The following is a 21,197-nucleotide window of genomic DNA, read 5'->3' on the forward strand; positions in this document are numbered from 1 at the left end:
AAGCACTGTGGCATCACCACTAATCTTAAAGGCAGGGTCTCTGATTTTTGAGAAATGCTTCAGAAAACTGAGTCGGGCCGAACAATAAACAAAAATCAAAACAAAAGTGTAGCCAATGAGCAGAAAGGGGCGGGGCTTGTCAATATGTGGCGGAGAGCGTGTTCAGTGCGCATGTGTGACATTAGCAGAAAGCGGTTTTAACATTGACATGGAGGATAAAAACAAAGAAAGAAAGAGAAGAAAGACTTACGATATGGCAACAAGTAGGACGTGTTAATATAGGATCAGCTTTCTGAAGGAGCAGGAAGTTGGCCACATATTCACAGGTTGGAGTTTCCCGAGTCAATAACTCCTGAGCTAAACGCTGTTACTACACAAATAACACCTCTTTTCTACCGTAGTAATGTAGAGAGGCAGCTACAACCGCGTTTTGTGTAGTAACAGCGTTTAGCTCAGGAGTTATTGACTCGGGAAACTCCGACCTGTGAATATGTGGCCGACTTTACTTAAGACGCCGAGGCGCTTTTTTCCTTCTTGATAGGTGAGTAACGTTGGTTTTGCTTTGTTACACAGAACTAATATATGCCTTTGTCCTTTACATGATTATGCTTGTGTGGCATTTTTGCTTGTTTGTTTATCTACAATCGTATTGTTCTTCACTTCAGCTATGATAAAGACACGTTTCTTTCTGTTAGTCCCCTGGGGTTACGTATGTACAGTATGTGTGGGTGGAGCTATCGATACAGGGGTGGGACCCATTTCGGTTAGGGGCATGTTTGTTTTGGTGATTTTATATGTCAACATTGGCTTTCAAACATCGGAGACCCCGCCTTTAAATATGTAACCGCTAATCTAAAATATGTAAGATTGCTAAACAGAATATGTTTCTGATTTTAAAGGTTAAAAGCTTATTTGTAAATGTAATCTGATTGTCATACAAAAGGTATGCCAATTGGGGAATTATCTATCTGGTCGATCAGTTATTTTTACCCCATGTCTTACTTTGCACTTGCAGAGTCGCTTTACACATTTTCCCTTCAGCATCCACACTGATTTCTCCCACATCCTCTAGTGTTACTGCAGTGATCGTGAGCGAATGGCTTGTGCCTCCATGAGCGATCTTGAATTTGGGCCCAGAGGTGACGGGCACATTATTAAACAGCCATCTCAAGCTCACATCCGCAGGAGTGATGGAACATTTAAAGATGGCATCCTTGCCTTCGTTTGCCACAACATTGTTCAACTTGGATAAGAACTTCACCAAACGTGGAGCTATAACAGAAACAATGTCTGTGTTCACCTCATGTAAACTTGTACCTGGAACAGTGCTGTAGAAAAAGTAGTAGTCAGACTTGAAGGCATTTCTCACCTTTAGTTGTAATCTTAGCATTAGTCTTGTCATCTTTGCATTCGCAACTGAACTCTCCTTCATCTTCCTGGGCTACAGACGACACGGTCAGTAAACGTTGAGCTCCGTCAGAGCGTATGACGTATCTGCCACCAGGCTTAATTTCTTTGCCGTTGTGTTTCCAAAGAACGTCCCCTGCAGTTCTATTCAATTGGCAGGACAGAGTCATGGTACCGCCCAAAGCAACAGTCACTGGCTCCAAGCCAACTACAAATTTTAGTGGAGATTCTGAAAACACATAGTGAAGTTAATTAGGGAAAATATTAAATCCCATAGATGTAAAAAAAAAAAAAAACTTGCCCCGGATCCTTACCTTTTATCTGAACCTGGAATTCCATCTTGTCCTCAGCTGTCTGACACACATAAATGCCTGTATCTTTTGCTTCAGAGGACTTAACAATAAGGACATGAGACAAACCTTCCCTCTTCATTTCATACTTATTACCCTCCTTCAGCTCTATGCCGTCCCTGAACCAACTAACATTAGCGTGTTCTGTTGTTACTTGAGTGGTCAGAACAATATTCTCAGTTTCTTGCACAGCGATAGTTTCCTTTATACTGGATTTTTTCTGGAATTTAGCAGCGACGTCTATAAAAAGACATATAAAAAGAATTTTTATTCGAGATCATTTGTAATAGTCAATAAATCACTAGTTAGGCCATCCTTAATAATATTCTTGTTTGCCGTAACCCGACCGACTTCCCGGTTGTAAATTTGCGTTAAGACCGACAAATTTTTTTTTTTTTACTCTTCAAACAACTAATACAAAAGCAATAAAATAATATTAATTTTATTTTAGTAAGTATTGTAAATATAAAAATTGCCTAGGGCTACTGTACATACAAACAAAGACTACGTTCTTTCTTTTAATTAAAAACCCGTGATGTCATCTATGTTTACACTATTGGTTACCGGATGTCACACTACGGCCTGTGCGTTCGCTTCGTCTCGTTCTCTCATTCACCATCAGAGTCGACGGGTCGCGCTCGGTAATGACGGCTGCGGCTGCAGTAAACAAAATGTTTGCGGTCACCGTTCAAAGTCATACGGGTTCGGGTGCCATAATACAGCTAAAAAATTCATTAAAACAGCTCGACACGCTTTAACTTGGTACGAAGTTCTGGAAAAACTGTGTCCAGATCTTTTCCCATCACTTCTCCCGTCTAGTCTAACCGTGACCGTGTCGAATGACTTGAAGGAAACCACTCAAATTACCTCATTTTTTTTCACCAAATGAATGCACCTGAAATTCATGCATTAAAGATGTTTTTGACAAAGATTTCAATTTGTTTGTGGTCTATGTAGCCTGCATCAAAATGAGGTTCGCAATGATGCGCCCGAAGGCACGGGTTGAAGACCCAGTCGGTGTCGTCACAATATGCTAATTTGTTTAAATTTATACCTACATAATCACCAAAATTGGAACTATTTTTTTTTTCATTGAATCTTTGAAAAAAAAAAAAATAGACCTACCTACCTACTCTTTTTTTTACTGTTACTGCAAACCAAAATATTTTTAAGGATGGTCTTATTGCCAATTTATTAAGAAAGCTGAAAACCAAAACGTACCTGAAACCTGAATCTTAAAGACCAGCTTCTCGTTTCCTACTTCACATGTGTACTCTCCAGCGTCCTTCTTCTCCACACTGTCCAACACCAGTTGACGGATTTTGCCCTTCGTCTCCACGTGGACGGTCTTACCGGAGATCAGCTGTTTGCCTTCTTTATACCATTTCACTTCGGTTTTGGAGTCGAACACTTCACAGCTCAGTGTGGCTTTCTGAGAGGCAGAAACTTTGACCTCCTTCTGATAGGTTTCTTTGTTGATGAAAGTGGCTTGAGGTTCTGAATGTACAATTAATGAACATCATACATATAATATTGTGGAGGCAAATCTTGACAAAAAAAAAACCCCAACAAAAACATTAAGCCCCTTCCATTCACATGTCTGTACCGTTCTTGCTCCTTTTAAAGTTTAAAGGAGAATAGCAGTTCTCACATACAATATACAGTTCAATGGTCTCATATTAGCCCACTAAAAATTCCGTTATCTATATGATGTATTCAGTCAAGGTGGGACACTTTCTGTTGGACTACATATGAACTATTTAATTAAAGACACTATTTAAAAAAAACAAAAAAACACTAGGTACCTGAAACCTGAATCTTAAAGACCAGCTTCTCGTTTCCTACTTCACAGGTGTACTCTCCTGCGTCCTTCTTCTCCACACTGTCCAACACCAGATGACAGATTTTGCCCTTCGTCTCCACGTGGACGGTCTTACCGGAGATCAGCTGTTTGCCGTCTTTATACCATTTCACTTCGGTTTTGGAGTCGGACACTTCACAGCTCAGCGTGGCTTTCTGAGAGGCAGAAACTTTGACCTCCTTCTGATAGGTTTCTTTGTTGATGAAAGTGGCTTGCGTTTCTGAAGGGATAATTAATGTAAAATCATACAGTACATACAATTGTGTAAAGGCAACTTGTCTTGACTAACAAACAAAACCAAACCAAATCCCTTACACTTCTGCTCCATTCTTGCTCCTTTTCAAGTTGTTAAGGAGAACAGCAGTTCAGTACTGTCTCATATTAGTGAGATTAATATGTTGACGAGTTGAGACACTTTCTGTTGGACTACATTTGAACTATTTAATTAAAGACACTATTTTTTTTTGGAAAAAAAAACTCTAGGTACCTGAAACCTGAATCTTAAAGACCAGCTTCTCGTTTCCTACTTCACATGTGTACTCTCCAGCGTCCTTCTTCTCCACACTGTCCAACACCAGTTGACGGATTTTGCCCTTCGTCTCCACGTGGACGGTCTTACCGGAGATCAGCTGTTTGCCTTCTTTATACCATTTCACTTCGGTTTTGGAGTCGGACACTTCGCAGCTCAGCGTGGCTTTCTGAGAGGCAGAAACTTTGACCTCCTTCTGATAGGTTTCTTTGTTGATGAAAGTGGCTTGAGGTTCTGAATGAAAAAATAATAAAGAGCCTTATGTATTGAGATGTAGGTACTCCTTAAGAGATAGACTGAATCAAAACTAAAGACAAATTCACTGCCACTTATACTGAACATCTGTTCCATTCATTTCAACAACAAGTTTAAGCTAGGGTGCGAAAATTGCAAAGAAATTTCATGGAAATCTATACAAGACTAAAAATAGTAGATTAACAGGAATATGATGAGCCACGTTAATAAGTTAAGCACATTATTACAGACAGAAAACAAAATCAGATCATCTTGGCTTGGGTCTTCGTGAAATTCTAAGCTACCCCATATAAGAAACTATGCTAGTCAGCTGATTATTATTCATGGCCTATTTTTTTTATTATTATTAAAAAAGTACAGTTTCCCAACCTTAGTCCTGATTTCATCCCCCTGCCCTAAAACTTTTCCTGACTTTCCCTAATGTCAACGCATCCGTCACATTCATTCATTTGCTACCGCTTATCCGAACTTCTCGGGTCACGGGGAGCCTGTGCCTATATCAGGCGTCATCAGGCATCAAGGCAGGATACACCCTGGACGGAGTGCCAACCCATCACAGGGCACACACACTCTCATTCACACACACACTCACACACTACGGACAATTTTCCAGAGATGCCAGTCAACCTACCATGCATGTCTTTGGACCGGGGGAGGAAACCGGAGTACCCGGAGGAAACTCCCGAGGCACGGGGAGAACATGCAAACTCCACACACACACAAGGTGGAGGCGGGAATCGAACCCCCAACCCTGGAGGTGTGAGAAGAACGTGCTAACCACTAAGCCACCGTGCACCACCCCCCCCCCCCCAACCGTCTCAAGAATTTAAATTTAGGATTGTGAAACCCACTCAAATGTGCGGGATTTCAGGACCATAGTCGATAATTTTCAAATTTAGTATTGAGTAGAGTCTTGATGCAATCTCAGTTCCATTAGAACCATGTAAAAAATGGATATATAAACAACGTTTCAAAACAATTTCCATACCTGCAACCTGAATTTTAAAAACTAGCTTTTCATTTCCAGCTTCACAGGTGTACTCTCCTGCGTCCTTCTTCTCAACGCTCTCAAGCACCAGTTGACGGGTTTTGCCCTTCGTCTCCACGTGGACGGTCTTACTTAAGATCAGCTGTTTGCCTTCTTTATACCATTTCACTTCGGTTTTGGAGTCGGACACTTCGCAGCTCAGCGTGGCTTTCTGAGAGACAGAAACTTTGACCTCCTTCTGATAGGTTTCTTTGTTGGTGAAAGTGGCTTGAGGTTCTGAAGGGATAATTAATGTAAAATCATACATACAGTTGTGTAAAGGCAACTTGTCTTGACTAAGAAATGAAACAAAAGGTTTCTTTGTTGGTGAAAGTGGCTTGAGGTTCTAAATGGAAAAATAATAAAGAGCCAAACGTATGGATATGAAGGCAGATATCCGGACAAATACACCAAATAGAAGCGCCCGACAAATACCTTCCACTTGCACATCTGCTTCAATCCTGTTTGCCACATGTCTAGTTGGTGGCAGACAGAGCATGAATAAATAAGCTACACCAGGACATAGAAGCCCGCACCAGTGCGCTGCCCAGTTCCACGACTGGTTGCATAAAATACTACAGCTAAAAACTGGCAGTTATATTAATTAGTTTGTTTAGCCATCATACATTGATGTGCATTAATACAGACTAAGGGAAATGAACAAATGCATGTATTCCCAATACCAAGTCATTGAGCTACTGCGCATCACAATGGAAAGCATTAGTTGAGTCAGGCTAACATTTTATAGCGATAAGGGTACATCACACCACCGTGCAAATTACATTTCAGCATAGCTATAAAAAAAAAAACCTTTGTATTGCAATTTTTTAATAACCAAGACATGAATTTTTGCTTGTCCTGGGTGTCAAAGCTACTTGTTTATTGATATCCATTTGGCAAACGCTTTGAAGGATTTACATTTACAGCGTTTGGCAGACGCCCTTCTCCAGAGTGGCGTACAAAGGTGCTTTTAAATCTCTATCATTGAATACATTGACTCTGGTTCACTAGAAACACACAATTAAAAAAAAAAAAACACTAGGTACCTGAAACCTGAATCTTAAAGACCAGCTTCTCGTTTCCTACTTCACATGTGTACTCTCCTGCGTCCTTCTTCTCCACACTGTCCAACACCAGTTGACGGATTTTGCCCTTCGTCTCCACGTGGACGGTCTTACCGGAGATCAGCTGTTTGCCGTCTTTATACCATTTCACTTCGGTTTTGGAGTCGGACACTTCACAGCTCAGCGTGGCTTTCTGAGAGGCAGAAACTTTGACCTCCTTCTGATAGGTTTCTTTGTTGATGAAAGTGGCTTGCGTTTCTGAAGGGATAATTAATGTAAAATCATACAGTACATACAATTGTGTAAAGGCAACTTGTCTTGACTAACAAACAAAACCAAACCAAATCCCTTACACTTCTGCTCCATTCTTGCTCCTTTTCAAGTTGTTAAGGAGAACAGCAGTTCATTGCTGTCTCATATTAGTGAGATTAATATGTTGACGAGTTGAGACACTTTCTGTTTGACTACATTTGAACTATTTAATTAAAGACACTATTTAAAAAAAAAAAAAAAAAACACTAGGTACCTGAAACCTGAATCTTAAAGACCAGCTTCTCGTTTCCTACTTCACATGTGTACTCTCCAGCGTCCTTCTTCTCCACACTGTCCAACACCAGTTGACGGATTTTGCCCTTCGTCTCCACGTGGACGGTCTTACCGGAGATCAGCTGTTTGCCTTCTTTATACCATTTCACTTCGGTTTTGGAGTCGGACACTTCGCAGCTCAGTGTGGCTTTCTGAGAGGCAGAAACTTTGACCTCCTTCTGATAGGTTTCTTTATTGATGAAAGTGGCTTGAGGTTCTGAATGAAAAAATAATAAAGAGCCTAATGTATTGAGATGTAGGTACACCTTAAGAGATAAACTAAATCAAAACTTTATTGGCCCTCCACACAAGTTGAAGCTCTAATGTGCTTCTTCAGTGCCAGATTTGATTTCATGGAAATTTATATAAGACTAAAAATAGTAGATTAACTTGAAGTATGATTAGCCAAGTTAATAAGCACATTATTACAGAATTCAGCTCATCTTGACTTGGGTCTTCATGAAATTCTAATCTACCCCATATAAGAAACTACGCTAGTCAGCTGACTATTATTCATGGCCTATTTTTTTTATTATTATTATTAAAAACGTACAGTTTCTCAACCTTAGTCCTGATTTCATCCCCCTGCCCTAAAACTTTCCTGACTTTCCCTAATTTCAACACAAATTGACTCAAGAATTTAAATTTAGGATTGTGAAACCCGCTCAAACGTGCGGGATTTCAGGAGCATGGTCGCTAATTTTCAAATTTAGTATTGAGTAGAGTCTTGATGCAATCTCAGTTCCATTAGAACCATGTAGAAAATGGATATATATAAACAACGTTTCAAAATAAATTCCCATACCTGCAACCTGAATTTTAAAAACTAGCTTTTCATTTCCAGCTTCACATGTGTACTCTCCTGCGTCCTTCTTCTCAACACTCTCAAGCACCAGTTGACGGATTTTGCCCTTTGACTCCATGTGTATGGTCCTGCTGGAGATCAGCTGTTTTCCGTCTTTATACCATTTCACCTCAGTTTTCGAGTCGGACACTTCGCAGTCCAGTGTGACTTTCTGAGAGGCAGAAACTTTCACCTCCTTCGGATAGGAATCCTTGTTGTTGAAAACTGCTTGATGCTCTAAAGAGACAGTTTAATGCATCAATAAGAATCTGCTGCTTCTTACAGTAGTTGTGTTATATTCAATATGAACGATACTTTAAAAAAAAGTTAAAATTCCAATAGAAAAAAGCAACAAAACCACATCGTGGTGAAGGTGGGGACTTGTCTGATCAATTCCTACCTATCACCTGAATCTTAAAGACCAGCTTCTCGTTTCCTACTTCACAGGTGTACTCTCCAGCATCCTTCTTCTCCACACTGTCCAACACCAGATGACGGATTTTGCCCTTCGTCTCCACGTGGACGGTCTTACCGGAGATCAGCTGTTTGCCGTCTTTATACCATTTCACTTCGGTTTTGGAGTCGGACACTTCGCAGCTCAGTGTGGCTTTCTGAGAGGCAGAAACTTTGACCTCCTTCTGATAGGTTTCTTTGTTGATGAAAGTGGCTTGAGGTTCTGAATTTACAATTAATGAACATCATACATATAATATTGTGGAGGCAAATCTTGACAAAAAAAAACCCAACAAAAACATTAAGCCCCTTCCACTCACATGTCTGTACCGTTCTTGCTCCTTTTAAAGTTTAAAGGAGAATAGCAGTTCTCACATACAATATACAGTTCAATGGTCTCTTATATTAGCCCACTAAAAATGCCGTTATCTATATGATGTAATCAGTCAAGGTGGGACACTTTCTGTTGGACTACATATGAACTATTTAATTAAAGACACAATTTAAAAAAAAAAAAAAAAACACTAGGTACCTGAAACCTGAATCTTAAAGACCAGCTTCTCGTTTCCTACTTCACAGGTGTACTCTCCTGCGTCCTTCTTCTCCACACTGTCCAACACCAGTTGACGGATTTTGCCCTTCGTCTCCACGTGGACGGTCTTACTTAAGATCAGCATTTTGCCGTCTTTATACCATTTCACTTCAGTTTTGGAGTCGGACACTTCGCAGCTCAGCGTGGCTTTCTGAGAGGCAGAAACTTTGACCTCCTTCTGATAGGTTTCTTTGTTGACGAAAGTGGCTTGAGGTTCTAGATTAAGAAGAAGATCAGGTCACTCAGAACACACACACACACTCAGGCAACATGATAATCCAAGGATAGTAGACTAAAGACTAAAGGCTTATAACCTGATGAATAAGTCTACCAAATTTTAAGGCATGTGTGAAAATTAAAAACTGCAAGTCTTATTTGCTTATTACTTATTATTTAACGCATGCAGGCTACGCAACCAGGATACGCATACAGAATCTCAGCAAGTATTATTGTTATCTGCTTCATTGTTGAGTTTTGTCCAGAAACATAACACAATGACGCCTGTGACATACCACAAGGACGTCTTTCTCCATGATGTCTCTACGGCAAATCTAGCATAGACAAGAGGAGCTAAACTAAACAAGTTTCACTCTGTGCTCTTGGACATATACCGGTCTATGAATATATGACAACGTTGGGGCATGTGTAGACGCATTAGTTGAAATTGATTCTTTTATTAAAGTCAAACGTTTCCTCACAGAAATCTATAAATCTTCGATATGCCTTGCATCCAGAACTAATGAGTGCTCCAGACAGAAAATTAATCAACACCTTCTGATCTAATAGCACTGGCAGCAGAGAAGGGGACTAAAGGGAAAGCATGCTAGCTACGACTATCCTTTTCTCATACTGTACCTTCCACATGGATCTTAAAGACCAGCTTCTCGTTTCCTACTTCACAGGTGTACTCTCCTGCGTCCTTCTTCTCCACACTGTCCAACACCAGTTGACGGATTTTGCCCTTCGTCTCCACGTGGACGGTCTTACCGGAGATCAGCTGTTTGCCTTCTTTATACCATTTCACTTCGGTTTTGGAGTCGGACACTTCGCAGCTCAGCGTGGCTTTCTGAGAGGCAGAAACTTTGACCTCCTTCTGATAGGTTTCTTTGTTGGTGAAAGTGGCTTGAACTTCTGTTGGGGCAGCTGTTTAACAAAGGGTGTTGAGTACAACAGGCCGTAAATAAAATTATCGATCTATTCTTTTGGTTAATTCATACACAATCGAGCTAAGAGAATCCAAACTCATATATACCCATCACGTGAATCTTAAAGACCAGCTTCTCGTTTCCTACTTCACATGTGTACTCTCCTGCGTCCTTCTTCTCCACACTGTCCAACACCAGTTGACGGATTTTGCCCTTCGTCTCCACGTGGACGGTCTTACCGGAGATCAGCTGTTTGCCGTCTTTATACCATTTCACTTCGGTTTTGGAGTCGGACACTTCGCAGCTCAGCGTGGCTTTCTGAGAGGCAGAAACTTTGACCTCCTTCTGATAGGTTTCTTTATTGATGAAAGTGGCTTGAGGTTCTACAAGAACAATTCATTAAATGAACATGTAGGATGATTACGTCACTGTCCAGAATGATAAATGACCATTGGAAAGAAAAAGACTGTTTACAATTTATAATGGCGTAAAGACTGGACAAATATGGATTTGGATAAATCACGACTTTGTACCACTCTATTCGGTTCGGATCTAGTGTCCAATGTGTTCCACTCGATTTTCTTCTCTTTTCCTCCTATCTATTCTGTTGTACTCTGCACTGTTATGTTTTCCTTCCCTCTTTTAACTCTATTCAGTTCTACACTGTACTTCATCTACGGTAAGCCATTATGATGTTTTATTCTGATAAATATATGCACAGATTTTTTTAAAGATATTGTTAGTTTCCCACTCCACACAAGCTTGCGCCGCTTTGGTAAAATTAGCTCTGTCCGCTTGCTTCTTATTCTTTTTTTTATTATTATACCTCAGACTAATTAGCGCTGGTTTTACCTTGTACTCTGACCCTGAATGCGACCTTGTCCTCTGTCGTCTCACATGAATAGTGTCCTTCATCGCTCTGCTTCGCTCCTTTGATAACCAGCTTTCTCTGTGTCCCCTGGGACACTAAGGTCACCCTGTTGTCCTCCACTATTTCTTTATGCTCCTTCTTCCACACAACAGTGGTTGTAGGCGATGCCACCTCGCAACTCAGTGCCACATCACCCATCAAGGGAGAAACCTCCAGGGGTTGAGTCTTGGGCTTGTTCACAAACTTCGCTGCTTCCTCTGATAGGAGATTAATAAAAGACATTTCTTGGATAAAAGGACTTTAATTAAAATGGTTTTTGCTTCTCTCCAGTTTCTATTATACCCTCTAAGTAGAATTAGACATTTTAGAATTGGACATTACCTGTATTATATTCAATAGCCTATAAACCTATTATTATTACAATGGTCTTTCATTTTGAATACACATATAAATGTCTGATATCAACTTTTCTTTCAAAAACCAGTGTGTTTGTCTTCTTGAAAACTTTAGCTACCTTTAATAGCGAGCTGGATGGACATCTTATCGCCGTCACAAACACACTCATAAATCCCTGCGTCCTCGTGAGTCACGTTATGAATGGTCAGCGTGCGTTTGTTTCCCACGCTTGAGGCTTCGTACTTTTTGCCCAGCCTTAATTCCTTACCGTTCTTTATCCAGGAGACCTGTAGAACACGAAGACAAGTACAATGTTGATTAATTTACTAGACCAGCAGCGCTTCTGGACATGCTGTTCTAGGACAATTAAAGGCAGGGTCTCCGATTTTTGAGAAATGCTTCAGGAAACCGAGTCGGGGTGAATAATAAACAAAAATCAAAACAAACGTGTAGCCAATGAGCAGAAAGGGGCGGGGCTTGTCAATATGGGCGGAGAGAGTGTTCGGTGCGCATGTGTGAAATTAGCAGAAAGCGGTTTTAACATCGACATGGAGGATAAAAACAAAGAAAGAAAGAGAAGAAAGACTTACGATAAGGACAAGAAGTAGGACGTGTTAATATAGGATCAGCTTTCCAGCGCTGGAGAGAACTGAAGGAGCAGGAAGTTGGCCACATATTCACAGGTTGGAGTTTCCCGAGTCAATAACTCCTGAGCTAAACGCTGTTACTACACAAATAACACCTCTTTTCTATCGTAGTAATGTAGAGAGGCAGCTACAACCGCGTTTTGTGTAGTAACAGCGTTTAGCTCAGGAGTTATTGACTCGGGAAACTCCGACCTGTGAATATGTGGCCGACTTTACTTAAGACGCCGAGGCGCTTTTTTCCTTCTCGATAGGTGAGTAACGTTGGTTTTGCTTTGTTACACAGAACTAATATATGTCTTTGTCCTTTACATCATTATGCTTGTGTGGCATTTTTGCTTGTTTGTTTATCTACAATCGTATTGTTCTTCCCTTCAGCTATGATAAAGACACGTTTCTTTCTGTTAGTCGCCTGGGTTACGTATGTATGTGTGGGCGGAGCTATCGATACAGGGGTGGGACCCGTTTGGGTTAGGGGCGTGTTTGTTTTGGTGATTTCAAATGTCAACATTGGCTTTCAAACATCGGAGACCCCACCTTTAATCAATACACTAACCAATCAGAATGTGGAATTTAAAAGCCCTTTTCTATAAAATGATGGAATGGATATTTTGATGATAAACACAAAAATAAATGATCGCACTCCAGAGTTATTACCTGGACACTGGCATCTGACACCTCCGTGTAGAGCTGGGCAGAAGAGTGAGCGCTGAACGTAAAGATGTCTGCCTCAGAATATTTTTTGGTAAAACATGCTGGAGCAGCTAAAACAGGAATAAAGTTGTGTGAAAAAGATATTTTAATTGAAAAAAAAGTGCTAATTCTTCTTCCACATTAACTTGAGCATTCTTCTTACCTTTTACGCTTAGAGTGCAGACGCTTTCCGATCCTCCACCAACGAATTTGACCTGAGCTCCATCCAGCACCTCGGTCACCTTCCTGATCACCAGCGTGTGCGTGGTCTTCGAGCGAGTTATGAGGTAGTCGACTCCGCTGCGGATCAGTTGGCCGTTCAGCATCCAAGCTCCGGAGCAGGTTGCGGAGAGCTCCACGCTGAAGGTGGCCTCCCCGTCGGACACGGCGGTGCAGTTTCGAAGACCTGACGTCACCGAGGCGGTCGGTTCTGAACAAACACAGGACGAGATCATCGTGACAAAGTTCTGGAAAAGACAATGCTGGACTACGACGGTCAGTAAAAATCCATTTACCAAGATAAAACGTTCCTGGAACCTCCAGATAGGCACTCTGCCCAAAATCGTTAACGGATGAAATGCGGAACTGGTAGCTGCTCTCCTCTGTGATGTTGCTGATGGTGTACTGGCTGGTAGACACAAGCTCCATGCCTGTGACTCGAACCCACGTCTGAGCTCCCACCTTCCGCCTCTCCACCACGTAGCCGTTGATGGGGACGGGCCGCTCGCTGTCTGGCCGAGACCAACTCAGAGTGATGGAGTTGTCCGTCTTGTTCAACACGATCGGTTTGACCGGCGCATCAGGAGGATGTTTCCTTGGTGCTAGGCAACAAGTAAACAATACTTAATATTAATAATAAAATGTATTTACAGAGAACCTGTACTTAGTTAAAAAAAACATTTAAAAAAATGCAAAAATGTGTACATAATGAAGATTATTCCAAAACCCTGAAAGCATTTTTAAATAGAATTCTAAACATTTTTTACAGTAATCATCTTTACCCTATGGTTTGTAATAAAACCTGCCTGACCATGTTCTACTTCTCCTCACCCGTTACTGAGAACCGTGTGGAAGTCTTGCAGTCGCCGGCAACGAACGCCACCTCGCCCGAGTCTTCTGCAGTGCAGTCACGGATGGTGAGCGTGTACCGATTAAGCGTGCGAGCAATAATGACCCTGGAGTTCTCCTTCAACTTCTCTCCATTCCTGGTCCAATAAGCGTCTTCGAAAGGGTGCTCGAGCTCCACGCAGAAGATCACCGTATCGCTCACGGGCACGATGGTCCTTCTGGGCAACTTCTTGGTTATGTTTCCTGAACATGCAAATGCACACAAACTCACCAAAAAAGCACAGCTTGCTCTGATACGGAGAAAACAGAGAAACAAACTCCATATGGAGAAGAAATTTTCGTCTTTAACTGTTTTAAGTGCTTACATTGGAGATCCCGACATATTTTAAAATGCTGACAGAATACATCTTTATTATGAACTGCTACTATAAAAAATTATAACATTAACTGACTAGCTGTGTGAACCGTTATAGGAAATTAAAATGAACTCTTAATATGTTACCCAGAACAGTGAGCTCGGCCACAGTGCGGCTCCCTTCCTTCATTTCGCAGACGTAAACGGCGTCGTCGTTGGTCGTGACGTTGTGGATGGTGAGGAGACGCATCGTGCCTTCCTGCTCCATGCGGTACTTGGTGCTCTGCTCCAGGCGAGTCTCCTCCATGAACCAGGAGGCCTGAGTATTCGCCGTGGGCACCTCACACAGCAACATAGCAGTCTCCTTCTCCTTCACCTCCACGTCCTGCAGCTTCTTCTTAAATGGCACTGTTGGCTCTAGGAGAGTAAAAAAACTGTATTAATTAAATATCGATCATTTCAGAACATTTTACAGTATACCGAAATAGTGAGGTCAGTAAATGAGCATTTCACACACTGGAATAATCTGAAACATCACAGACTTTGGCTGGGATGTGAGGCTGACATTTGCTGGACGAGTGAGTTATTGTGACCTTTAGCCAATGTGCTAACTGCATCATACCTGAATATATGGAACTGACACTTCTAGAACACACATCGCTGGCTAGCAACCAAACACATACCAAATGTATTATTTAATAACACGTTTATTTTTATCCTGCCGCTACCGTGTCTCTTAGCCTGTGCAATGTCTTTTCAAATGGACTCAAACTTCTTGTAATGTTATATTTCTTATTTTGTTTATAGGGAAAAGCAGTGGTGTCTGACAGCAGGTCAACACTGATCGTGCTCAACAAGTGCAAACAAATCGACACGTACAGAAAATAGCTACAACCTGACACCACCCGAAAGAATGACGGCGGGCTAAGATTACGTTGTGACTGCTCAGGGATGTGCTGTCTTAAAGAACCGCTGCTAATGCTGTTCAGGGGCAGCTAAAGATAAAGTATAGTTACATTCTCGCAAGCATTAACAAAAAAGCGTCATCCCTTTTTTTTAGGATACATAAAATGCAGAAAATTATTAAAGCTGATTATTTTAGCGACGCTTCAAGCCAAAGGTTAAGGATTATTAAAAAACGAAGTCTACTAATGTTTTAATTATTGGCACCGTTCAAGAAAATGCGAGATTTTGAAACCAATCTAATTAAAGTAACAGTAAAAGAAAAGGTAATTAAGTAACAAATTAATTAATTATTTTCTAAAACTTTAGGTTCTACCAAATGACCAAATGGTCAATCTTCTCAAACTCAAGCTAACCCTGTTAGGCAAAGTTAGCAAATTTCAAATAAACCTGCTATCGCTAGCGTTTTTTGTAACATACCTAAAAAGAACATCCTAACAGGCAGAGAGAGATTAAAAAAAGCATAAAGAAGCTGAATCCACCCCCACAAAAAAAAAAAAGAATTGCCATCAACAAAAAGAAACCCTGGCTTTAATGCAAAATAAAAGTAGCCACTACCAGGAAACACGTTTCTAGTTTTTCATCTCCAGCGTCCTTTCCCCTTCAGTGAATTGACTTCCCTGTAAGACGTCTAAATCTATTAGGTCCACAAAACTGATAGCAAGAATCCCAAACCACCTGGAACATACAAGTTTAAATGGTGGATCTCTGGTGTGTCTTACCTTTCACGGTCACCAGAACTGCGCTGTAGGTTTGTCCAGCTAAGTTAGAGGCATTACAGGTGTAGAAGCCATTATCACTTTGCTTACAGTACAGGACTTTGAGAATGAAGTTCTCTGCTTGGTCCTCATACATGACGTGCCTACGACCTTCAACGATGTTCATTCCATCCTTCCTCCAGATGATTTGAGGTTTGGGGTGGCCGGTGACAAAGCAGCTGAGCTTGGCATGCTTGCCCTCAGTCACCGTACAGGTTCGGGTGAAGACACCTTTGGGTAGTCTACCAGTCAAAGCAGAGACTCGCTGCACCTGCTCAGATGCAATCCCCAATTTGCTAAGCCCTTCTATGATATTAGATGAGGATGAGGAGGACTGGGAGTAGCTCTCAGACATGGGCAAAAGAGATATATCCTTACGCATCTCCTCTTTGCGCTTCTGCAGGTGAGACAGCAGGGAGGTGCTTTTGTCAGCGTTGAGAAGTCGCGTGTCCTGAGTGTCCACCACCAGAGCGGCGGCGGATTGCGCTCGACCGATGGAGTTTTGAGCCCGGCAGGTATAAGTGCCGCTGTCCATGTTCCTGACGCTCTGAATGCGCACTGAGCTGGACTCGCTGTCTGACATTATCTTGATGCGATTGGTCTCACCTAGGTAACGTCCATCCTTCTCCCAGTCAAATTTTGGAGCTGGGTGAGCTGCCACACGACAGAAGAAGGTAACATCACCACCCAAACCCACTCTGCTCGAGACGGGCTTAACCGTAAACACCGGCGCCCGTTCGACCGCTGCTGCTGGAGGACCCACTTTCAGAGTCACAGCTGCGTAAGCCTCACCTACGTTGTTCTTGGCACGGCACATGTACTGCCCACTGTCCTCTAGCGTCAGGTCGTAGATGGTGAGTCGATACACATCCCCATCCTCTACGGTCTTGAAGCGCCCTCCAGTGGAAATACGCAGTTTGTCTTTTTCCCATGTTACTGCAGGGACAGGGGTCCCTACAACGGTGCAACTGAGGGTAGCATCTCGACCCACACTCAGAGAGAACGATTTGGGCCGGGACAGGAACCGAGGGGCTCCTCCAAAGAGATTCTGGTCCATAACTGGCTCCTGCATACACAGTACTGGTCATTAGTTTAGTGGATGGTGGATAGTTTTGAAAAGCTAATTATTTTATTGTATATAATATACAATATTATATACAATATACAATATTGTATACAATATATAATTTAGTCATTCTTGACATGAGTAAAAATGTAATGATAGTCATAGCTTTCATAAATAATAATAATAATAATAATAATAATAATAATAATAATAATAATAATAATAATAATAATAATAATAATAGGAAACCCCCAAGATCTAGTACTGGACCTCTTCCTCCATCTTCACTGTTTTTCTGCACAGTTGTTTTTTGCACATGGACACTTTAACTCTGGACTTGCGCATCACAGTGCCACTTTATACACACACCATACTACATATACACACTTTAACTCTGGACTTGCACATCACAGTGCCACTTTATACACTTTATACACACACCATACTACATATAGACTCTTTAACTCTGGACTTGCATATCACAGTGCCACTTTATACACACACCATACTACATATAGACTCTTTAATTCTGGACTTGCACATCACAGTGCCACTTTATACACACACCATACTACATATACACACTTTAACTCTGGACTTGCACATCACAGTGCCACTTTATACACTTTATACACACACCATACTACATATAGACTCTTTAACTCTGGACTTGCACATCACAGGGCCACTTTATACATACACCATACTACATATAGACTCTTTAATTCTGGACTTGCACATCACAGTGCCACTTTATACACACACCATACTACATATACACACTTTAACTCTGGACTTGCACATCACAGTGCCACTTTATACACACACCATACTACATATACACACTTTAACTCTGGACTTGCACATCACAGTGCCACTTTATACACACACCATACTACATATAGACTCTTTAATTCTGGACTTGCACATCACAGTGCCACTTTATATACACACCATACTACATATACACACTTTAACTCTGGACTTGCACATCACAGTGCCACTTTATACACACACCATACTACATATACACACTTTAACTCTGGACTTGCACATCACAGTGCCACTTTATACACACACCATACTACATATAGACTCTTTAATTCTGGACTTGCACATCACAGTGCCACTTTATACACACACCATACTGCACATGGACACTTTAAGGACAATCATTAAAACCATACGCATTTATGTATATTTATGTATATTATTTTTCACATATATAAATATTTTCTATCATTTTTATATGGTTTATACTTTTTATTCATCTACCTCCTTTTGGTTTTATTTTCATCCCTAATTGCATTCCTTTTTCCTTTTATGTTTGAATACCGGACAGATGCAAAAAGCATTTCACTGCATGTCGTACTCTGTATGTCTGTGTATGTGACAAATACAATTTGATTTGAATTGAATAATAAGCGTGACATTTTTCTGGCCTTAACTCTAGAGCTCATGTCTGTAAATAGCCTCAGCTGTCCTCGTGCGTCTCGCTTTATTGCCATTTGTAGAAGCGTCGCGCGATCAGCTGCTCGATAGGACACTGACCAGAGCACGAGCTAAAGCACGAGCTAATCCTACCTCACATTTAAATAAATAAATATATACATGATATACAAACTTACCTGTGCGCGTGCCGCCTAACCGAACCAACCCATTTTGAGTGATATTCTTTCACGTAAAGGATCAAACGCACGCGCCACTATAGCAGGTGTTATAATAAAGTTTTCCCGAGAATCGCACGATAAACTGAGTCTTACCGTTCTCTCAGACGTGTCCGATATCTATCATGAGGTCCAGAGATATCCAAGAGAGAATGTCCGGTTTGGGGGGGGGGGGCGGTGTATAACAGAAAGGAAAATAAATAAATTGGGTAAGAAAAGTGGTGAATTCGCTCGCGCGCGCGCAGGAGTGATGAAGGAGGTGAGTGTTCAGTAGAGGAAGCGGAATGTGGTGCTGGAAAACGCGCGCGCACACTCACATACACACACACTCACATAATCTCACACACACACACACACACACACACACACACACACACACACACACACACACACACACACACACACACACACACACACCCTGACACTCATTCTCTTTTCTCTGCAGCCTGACAAATGTCTGACACGCTCCTATCATATCAGTTCTGCCTCCTGTCCAAAATAAACCTGTCCCTGAGCAGGTCACCATCCCCACCATCTTACATTTCTGTCATTTAGCAGACACAATTATCCAGAGTGACGTACATTTATTTTAATTTAGTAATTGATGGTTAAGGGCCTTGCACAGGGGCCAAACAGTGGAAGCTTGGTGGCCCTGGGATTCAAACTCATAACCTTCCGATCTGTAGTCAACAACATCTTAACAACATCTTAACCACATCGGGAGCAGGACGCAACTTACCCGAGAACCTAGACATTTCTAAACGTGTGCAAGTCTTAAATGCAACCTGTCAATTACATAAGCATTAAAAATAGATAGATAGATAGATAGATAGATAGATAGATAGATAGATAGATAGATAGATAGATAGATAGATAGATAGATAGATAGATAGATAGATAGATAGATAGATAGATAGATAGATAGATAGATAGATAGATAGATAGATAGATAGATAGATAGATAGATAGATAGATAGATAGATAGATAGATAGATAGATAAAGCAACTCATTTGTTAGTTCCAGAGGTCATTATTCATTATACAATTAGCAGCTCACTGTTTTCCACCAATCAGGCATAACATCAAAACCACTTAACTACAGGTTAAGTGAATAAATCTCTATAGATGGGATCTATTAAGTAGCAACAGTTGGTTCTTGATGTGTTATAAGCAGGAATCCAAGGGGTCCAAGCACCTCCAAAACAGCAAGCTTTATGAGGTTATTCTCAGTATGCAGTGGTTAATACCTACCAAGAGTTGTATACCAGCCTTCGCTCCCGTCACACATCTGGTCCAATCACACAGAAGAGCTACTGTGGTACAAACTGCATATAAGGATCATGCTGGCTCTAATAGAAAGGAGTCAGAACACACAACACAGCTTGCCTACAATGGGAAGATTCTACAGTACTGTATCGTGGAGCACTGGATAATGGTGACCTGGTCTGAAGCATGTTATTGTTGTGTCACTTAGCAGGGGGGAAAGGATGGAACCAGGATGCACTATGGGAAGACAGCAGTGGCAGTGTGATGCTCTGGGCAACATAATGCTAAGAAACCTTGCAGTCTGGTATTCATGTGAAGGTTAATTTGGCACATACCACCAACCTAAACACAGATTGTACAAGTACACCTCTTCATGGCAACAGAGTAACCCTACTGGTCCTAAATGGCCTCTTTCAACAGATTAATACATTCTACTACACTGGAAAATTGTTTCAAGTGTCCATAACTCGAGAGGATGACAGCTGTTTTATTCTGATCTTTTCTGATTTCTACCTTTAATGTCCTTGTGGTATTAGCACTACAGTTTGCTATGCATTTGATAATTCTAACAAAAACACCTGAATCCTACTGATTATTTAGGAGCGGAATGCAAACGAAACCTTATTTTGCCGTGATAGAGTATAAGGATTTTATCATCTCAGTAAGCAAGCCAACGGAAAAACTGACCCATGACTGTTTTCGGTCAGAAGGCAGGCGGGCTTTTCCCAGGCCTGCGGCTCCAGTCATGCACTTGATTGACAGCAACAGGTCGACTTTGGTTCGTATTTAAAGCGGCTTGAAACTCAAGTAGCTGTCCACTGCTCTGACTGTTTACAGGCTTGTCCGGGCCTTAATCCTGTTCGTTTCCAAAAACACAATACACAAGGGTTCCCCCCCACAGATCAGACTAATATTAAAGATTTTATAAATTTTATTAAATTTTATTAAACTAATATTAAAATTTTTTTATTTATATTTATATATATATATATATATATATATATATATATATATATACACATACACACACAGTACACACACACACACACACACACACACACACACACACACACACACACATATATATATATATATATATATATATATATATATATATATATATATATATATATATATACACGTATATATATATATATATACACACACACACACACATATACACACACTTAACAAGTGGTGGTTTTATTCTGTATGTTGTGTGCATTTTAAGTGAGAACATTAACACTTAAACAACAGACTGCAAGAAGCTGTAAAACCTTGGAATAAATCTCTGCTCAACAAACCCTGGATGCCCTTGAATCTGGACCTTCTAGCAGT

The 21,197-nt window shown here is 41.0% G+C and overlaps 1 protein-coding gene across 15 annotated transcripts in view; it reads right to left on the reverse strand.

The window, feature by feature from the left end:
• obscnb (obscurin, cytoskeletal calmodulin and titin-interacting RhoGEF b) overlaps positions 1 to 18,932 on the reverse strand; it is a 60,039-nt gene extending 41,107 nt beyond the window's left edge. For 4 of the 15 annotated variants that reach the window (XM_047811435.1, XM_047811445.1, XM_047811441.1 and 1 more), the window contains exons 1-23: positions 18,690 to 18,930; positions 15,825 to 16,926; positions 14,287 to 14,556; positions 13,767 to 14,027; positions 13,232 to 13,537; positions 12,880 to 13,146; positions 12,681 to 12,787; positions 11,498 to 11,666; positions 10,965 to 11,240; positions 10,220 to 10,495; positions 9,823 to 10,110; positions 8,908 to 9,183; positions 8,323 to 8,598; positions 7,884 to 8,159; positions 7,020 to 7,295; positions 6,476 to 6,751; positions 5,391 to 5,666; positions 4,106 to 4,381; positions 3,563 to 3,838; positions 2,979 to 3,254; positions 1,722 to 1,997; positions 1,370 to 1,636; positions 1,003 to 1,272 (exon numbers count right to left, since the gene is read on the reverse strand). In XM_047811435.1, coding sequence (XP_047667391.1) covers positions 1,003 to 1,272; positions 1,370 to 1,636; positions 1,722 to 1,997; positions 2,979 to 3,254; positions 3,563 to 3,838; positions 4,106 to 4,381; positions 5,391 to 5,666; positions 6,476 to 6,751; positions 7,020 to 7,295; positions 7,884 to 8,159; positions 8,323 to 8,598; positions 8,908 to 9,183; positions 9,823 to 10,110; positions 10,220 to 10,495; positions 10,965 to 11,240; positions 11,498 to 11,666; positions 12,681 to 12,787; positions 12,880 to 13,146; positions 13,232 to 13,537; positions 13,767 to 14,027; positions 14,287 to 14,556; positions 15,825 to 16,917 — 6,610 coding nt within the window. In that variant the 5' untranslated portion in view covers positions 16,918 to 16,926; positions 18,690 to 18,930. Of the gene's footprint in view, positions 1 to 1,002; positions 1,273 to 1,369; positions 1,637 to 1,721; positions 1,998 to 2,978; positions 3,255 to 3,562; positions 3,839 to 4,105; positions 4,382 to 5,390; positions 5,667 to 6,475; positions 6,752 to 7,019; positions 7,296 to 7,883; positions 8,160 to 8,322; positions 8,599 to 8,907; positions 9,184 to 9,822; positions 10,111 to 10,219; positions 10,496 to 10,964; positions 11,241 to 11,497; positions 11,667 to 12,680; positions 12,788 to 12,879; positions 13,147 to 13,231; positions 13,538 to 13,766; positions 14,028 to 14,286; positions 14,557 to 15,824; positions 16,927 to 18,554 lie in introns of all 15 variants that reach the window. The other 11 variants (XM_047811439.1, XM_047811440.1, XM_047811433.1 and 8 more) reach the window with 9 other exon arrangements.
• Between the last annotated feature and the right edge of the window lie 2,265 nt (positions 18,933 to 21,197).

The sequence above is a fragment of the Tachysurus fulvidraco genome, chromosome 3, assembly GCF_022655615.1.
Source record: "Tachysurus fulvidraco isolate hzauxx_2018 chromosome 3, HZAU_PFXX_2.0, whole genome shotgun sequence".
NCBI lineage: Eukaryota > Metazoa > Chordata > Actinopteri > Siluriformes > Bagridae > Tachysurus > Tachysurus fulvidraco.